General features: G+C 44.3%; 1 protein-coding gene across 1 annotated transcript in view; it reads right to left on the bottom strand.

Moving 5' to 3' along the window:
• Positions 1-1900: 1900 nt before the first annotated feature.
• Positions 1901-6058, bottom strand: part of opn7b (opsin 7, group member b) — a 9205-nt gene continuing 5047 nt past the window's right edge. The window contains exons 4-5 of the mRNA XM_047160510.2: positions 5622-5956; positions 1901-5169 (exon numbers count right to left, since the gene is read on the bottom strand). Of these exons, the coding sequence (XP_047016466.2) occupies positions 4729-5169; positions 5622-5956 (776 nt within the window). The 3' untranslated portion in view covers positions 1901-4728. The remainder of the gene's footprint in view (positions 5170-5621; positions 5957-6058) is intronic.

The raw sequence follows: 6058 nt of genomic DNA, 5'->3' as shown, positions 1-6058 counted from the left end.
GCTGAATGCATATATAATATATAATATATATATATATATATATATATATATAATCATATATACGATTCTCAAACCACTTTAAAGCAACCTCTAAGACCTACATGCTTCAGTCCGTGATCGACAGAATCGAATGCTTTTGAAAGATCAACAAATAAAGCCGCACAAGACTGTTTCCTATAAAGAACTGATCGTATGATCTGTGACTAACATGGCTGCTGTAACGGTACCGTGGTCCGATCTAAAGCCTGATGGAGAGTCATTAAGGAGATTATTATCAGATAAGAATTTCTTTATTTGATTGTTTACCAAAGATTTAAATTCTTTATCTAAGACGGGCAGTTTGGAGATCTGGCGATAATGATTTGGATCAGAGGGATCTCCACTCTTTAAGAAAGGGACAACCACTGCAGATTTCCACATTCTAGGCATAACGTTAGAAGTTAAACAACTGGGAGTCCAGGGTCTCGAACCCAGGAGTGCAGTTTTACCTTCGAACATGACAATGACCCAAAACACAGCGATACAATGTGCTGATATACAGTGAGTGTGTGAATGTTCTGGAGTGGCCGAGCCTGAGCCTGGATATGAATCCACACGAACATCTCTGGTGACCTGAAAACAGCAGTACAGCGACACGCCCAAACCCACAGGACAGATGTTGAAAGGCGCTGCAGACATCAAACAGAGAAGATCCGTTAATCCAGGTGTGCCAAGCTTATAGCGTCACACCTACAAAAACATAATGTACCGAGTAAAGGGTCTGAGTGCTGAGAATGTAACGTTTCAGTGATTATATAAAACTACATTCAAATACACAACAGAGTCAAATCAGATTTCAACGAATCAGACAGTTTAGATCAGATAGAATCTCCTGCTGTAAGGCTGCACGTTACCTTAAAAACCCAAACTCTCTCTTTAAAGCCACGCCCATTCTGTCTGCCCACTCTCTCACGCCCATTCTGTCTGCCCACTCTCTCACGCCCAGTCTGTCTGTCTGCCCACTCTCTCACACCCAGTCTGTCTGCCCACTCTCTCATGCCCAGTCTGTCTGTCTGCCCACTCTCTCACGCCCAGTCTGTCTGTCTGCCCACGCTCTCACGCCCAGTCTGTCTGTCTGCCCACTCTCTCACGCCCAGTCTGTCTCTCTGCCCACTCTCTCACGCCCAGTCTGTCTGTCTGCCCACTCTCTCACGCCCAGTCTGTCTGCCCACTCTCTCACACCCAGTCTGTCTGTCTGCCCACGCTCTCACGCCCAGTCTGTCTGTCTGCGCACTCTCTCACGCCCAGTCTGTCTGTCTGCCCACTCTCTCACACCCAGTCTGTCTGCCCACTCTCTCACGCCCAGTCTGTCTGTCTGCCCACTCTCCCACGCCCAGTCTGTCTGTCTGCCCACTCTCTCACGCCCAGTCTGTCTGTCTGCCCACTCTCCCACGCCCAGTCTGTCTGTCTGCCCACTCTCTCACGCCCAGTCTGTCTGTCTGCCCACGCTCTCACGCCCAGTCTGTCTGTCTGCGCACTCTCTCACGCCCAGTCTGTCTGTCTGCCCACTCTCTCACGCCCAGTCTGTCTCTCTTCCCACTCTCTCACGCCCAGTCTGTCTGTCTGCCCATTCTCTCATGCCCAGTCTGTCTGTCTGCGCACTCTCTCACGCCCAGTCTGTCTGTCTGCGCACTCTCTCACGCCCAGTCTGTCTGTCTGCCCACTCTCTCACACCCAGTCTGTCTGCCCACTCTCTCACGCCCAGTCTGTCTGTCTGCCCACTCTCTCGCGCCCATTCTGTCTGCCCACTCTCTCACGCCTAGTCTGTCTGTCGCTCTATAACACACACAGAACCAGGAAGAGAACGAAAGTTAGAAAACTCTGTTCTATAATAAAAAGGTATATTCACAATTTTGCATAATGAAAAGAAACAGAAATAAACATTTAAATAATTAAAAATCATACGTACATACAGTACATGCATACGACCGAGTACATCATATTAATAAATCAGAGTCAGGGCCTCAGTGTGTGAGTTAATTCCACTTTTTATTCCACTTTTTCTACATCTTTTTTTAAACATGCCCAAAGAAACTAAAATCATGTTTATGCAAAAAAACAAACAAACAACAACCCCCAAACAAACAAACAAACAAACAAAAAAAACACAACCTGCAATAATACAATACAAAATTGTGTAGAACATCTGCGTATTAACTTAAAACTGAAAAGTTGTGTTTAATGTACCCATTTTTTGCCATTTGAAAAGTCTGTTTTTAAAACTAATTTGTTATTATTGACATATTTATATTTAACTCACTGCATGTCTCAGCTCATCTTCAGTTTTTTGAGGAAAAAAAAAAGAAACATTCGTTCCTCCATCGTTTCCCAATTTTGTCCCCAGGCACCAATTCATCTTTCAAATTCAAATTCATCTTCTTTTTTAAAAAAATGTATTTATTAAAAAAATAATAATTAAAACACTGCCATCTTTTTTATATTCAGGTCATACTGCCATACTGTAAAATTCTTCAGAAGATCGACAGAGCGGCGCGAGAATTCTCCTAATGAACTGCTGCCTCCATTAGAACGCTCTGAAGACTGCGCTGGAGAAATATTTATACATGAAAGATTTCTAGCACCGTGTGCAACGTGGCCCGCTAAATATCATCGCATCAGAGTTTAAAACGCAGCTGCATTTCTCTTTTTGCATATTAATAAATAAAAGCATACCAAAAAAAGAAAAGAAAAGAAGATATATAAAAATAGACATCTTCGCTGACGGTGCAGTGCTGTCTGAGATTAAAGATACAAATCAAACAAAATTCACACAAAAACAGTCATTCTAGCAATAATAATAATAACTATTATTATTATTATTATTATTATTATTATTATTATTATTAGAGCTGTGATAATAATCAACACCAAACACAACAATAAATAATTACAACAGTGAACAAAAAGGACGCATTTTATTACATACTTCACTTTCTTTTATCCTGTTAGGACTTTTTTTGATGGATTGTGAAGTAATTTGTAACCTTCGCTATATAAATAAAGTTTTATTCATCACTTACGTTATTAAACAGATCGTATAAATGTGCTGGTGGATCATTTTAGACTTTGATTATTATTATTATTATTATTATTAGAATATTTTAACGAGAGCTTTGTTACGAGCAGGTAAACCGATATAACGCCGATCTGCATCGTCTCTTCCAACGCAACACCTTTCACTTTTGTCCGTCAGCGCCTGAAGATACGGATGAACTTTGTGGGGGTTTTTTTGTTGCTATTGTTCAGTTTGTTGAAACGGAAGTATCTGAGGAGTATATTTTGAACACCGCTGTGTCGCTAAGCGTTCCGGTTTTCTTCGTAGATCTACGGTTAATTCGACGAACTTATCTTGAAGCTAGATCCTCAATCCTGCTAGATTGTGTTTGATTTATAATTACTACATTTACATTACCAGCTTATCCCGAATCACCTCAGAGCTTAGTCTCACAGTCTGCGCTCTTATTGTGACATGTCTGTTGTCACTTCCTGGTCCGTTTTGTGTTACTTCCTTATTCGTTTGTTTTTTTTGGGGGCGTGGCTCAATCAGCTCCCTAGTTCAGTAGTCAGGGCACCGATCAGGGCGTCGGCTATTTTAATAGCTGTCTCGATCGCAAAATCCTTCCGGTGCACTAAAGATGTTCGCTCTGTATAAAATCCCACAATGCACGGCAAAAACCAGAGCGCATCGATGCTCGCCACGTCCCTTTACTGGAAATGGCGTCATGTGTTCTGTAACCTCTCAGCTCGAAAACTAATTTGGTGGACGAACTCTCAGACATCTTCGTCTACAATTGTAAGTAGCTTGTTATTGTTATTCTGTTCAATTCACATTCTACAGGTGAGGACCCATTAACACAGAATACACAGTGACACCTACTGGTCAGTCTGCGGAATGACTGCAATTGACACTATAAATGGATTTTTTCCCCCCTCGGGATACCGCAACTCTGCTCCTGGACGAAGAAACAACAGGGTGTAAACAGACAAATGAATTAGGACCTAACGCGGAATAGCGAGACACAACTGTATGTCGGGGGACATGCGATCGACAAAACAGGAGCGGAGACAGGACCGGGAAGTGAAAACAGACACGTCAGAATAAGAGCACGGGCTGCGCACATGAATTACTGTCAGAAACAAATGCTCAAGAAATTGATCCCAGGGAACAAATGCGTCGTTGTTACAGACAGATATGAGACTTACGAATACGAACCATCGAGACAGACGTCCGATCTGAGAACTAACAGATTCGTTTAAGATCGAGTTTACGTCCTGATTTATCGTCACACTGCTGCAATCGGACGTAGAGTTGCCGTAATGTCCTTTCGTTTTTACTGTAGTTGCGATCGGTTTTGGTATATTTTTATTTAAGTAACATTCAGTAAACATTTATCGTCAACATTAAAATGAACGTTGCACCGGAATATTAAACATTTTATTTGAGGCTTAAAAGAAGATCTCATGACATCCTCCCCGTCACGTTTATAACGGATGCTTCGCCGCTTCGGGAAGCTCGTTGACCAGAAACCGTCTTCATCGGTGCGGGGGACGGTCAGTTTACATCAACGACAAGCGCAAAGATCCCGTCCAAGCTTCCTCCGGGGTTCTTCTTCACTCTATTCGGAAGGAAATCTGAGGCATACTGCTTCCTGTTTGTGCGGAAACACAAAGGAAGCATTCTAGACGGATCTAAAGGAAGTCACTCTGCATCTCATTAGACATCTGACTGACCGCTACCTCGCTGTTCGTGCAGCCGGTCAGGATCCGGACTGTTCTCTGAGGCATGATGTCCAAGCAGTGAGCAGAAGTGTGGTCCAGGCAGTACCTGCAAGGTCGGTGGTTTTTGTGAGGTCCACTGCAGTTTTCCTTGTCCGCGTTTTTCCGCGCCATTTTCGGCCGGCACGGGCACGAGCACAACGTCTGTGCTCGTCTGCGAAGGGACCTGCGGAAGTTGCGTTTGAAGCCCAGGTAGACCAGGGGGTTGTACAGGGTGGAGGATTTGGCAAATACGGCCGCTGTGGCAAATGCTATCGGAGGAACCGCGTCTGGATTCACAAAGACCGCCCACATGGATACGGCAGCGTACGGACTCCACGCCAGCAGGAAGCCTATGCATACAGCCACGAAGAGCTGAGCGGAGAAACAACAACAATCGGATTTCAGATAAAAGAAAGCATACACGTGAAACGTCTGAAGCGACGAGAGAAGGATTAGTCCATGCTTGATGTGTGCGGTATAACGACATTAACTGAGTGAACAAAGTGAACATTAACTACGTCGGTTTTAATATCATAATAAATCCTTCATGGAGTCGTTAACGGACTTCCTGTCGTACAAATGAACAAAACTCTTCCTCTGAGATTACTGTATCTTCTAATCCCTAATGCAATTCTTCTCTTTTTTGAAATGACATTTTTCTTCATTTCACTGCACACACACACATATATATATATATATATACACACACACACACACACACGCACACCATTATTGCCTAGTCATCATAGAGCTGTCTCAACTAGCTCCACACAATCCCGAACAACACGCGGCGTTTAAACCCCTGCAGATCCTGAGCGCCCCACCTTGATGACGCGGGTCTGAGCGTCGACGATCTTGTTCCGCGGAGACACGTGCTGCTGGATCGCCTGCCGAGACCCGCGCACCGTCACCAGGATGAACGTGTACGAGAGGAAGATGATGGTGCACGGCACGATGTAGCAGAAGAAGAAGAGGCATATGATGTAGGACATGGCGAGAAGGCTGTCGTGAGGAGCAAACCAGTCGATGCAGCAGGCGGTGCCGTAGGGCTCGTAACTGTACTGACCCCAGCCCGATAGAGGACCTACAGCGAAGATGGCGGAGTAGCACCACACCCCAACCACCAGCAGCAGGGCATGGGACGAGGAGAACTTATTCCCTGATATAGTGAAGAGACACAAATTAGTATCTAAAACCCATTAGCAAGCCAAACCTACTCGCATGACTGCCAATACGTAAGGAATAAACCCCCCCGTGTCGT

The sequence above is a fragment of the Ictalurus punctatus genome, chromosome 15 (genome assembly GCF_001660625.3).
Source record: "Ictalurus punctatus breed USDA103 chromosome 15, Coco_2.0, whole genome shotgun sequence".
In the NCBI taxonomy this organism is placed as follows: Eukaryota; Metazoa; Chordata; class Actinopteri; order Siluriformes; family Ictaluridae; genus Ictalurus; species Ictalurus punctatus.
This window is presented reverse-complemented; position numbering and strand designations above follow the sequence as displayed.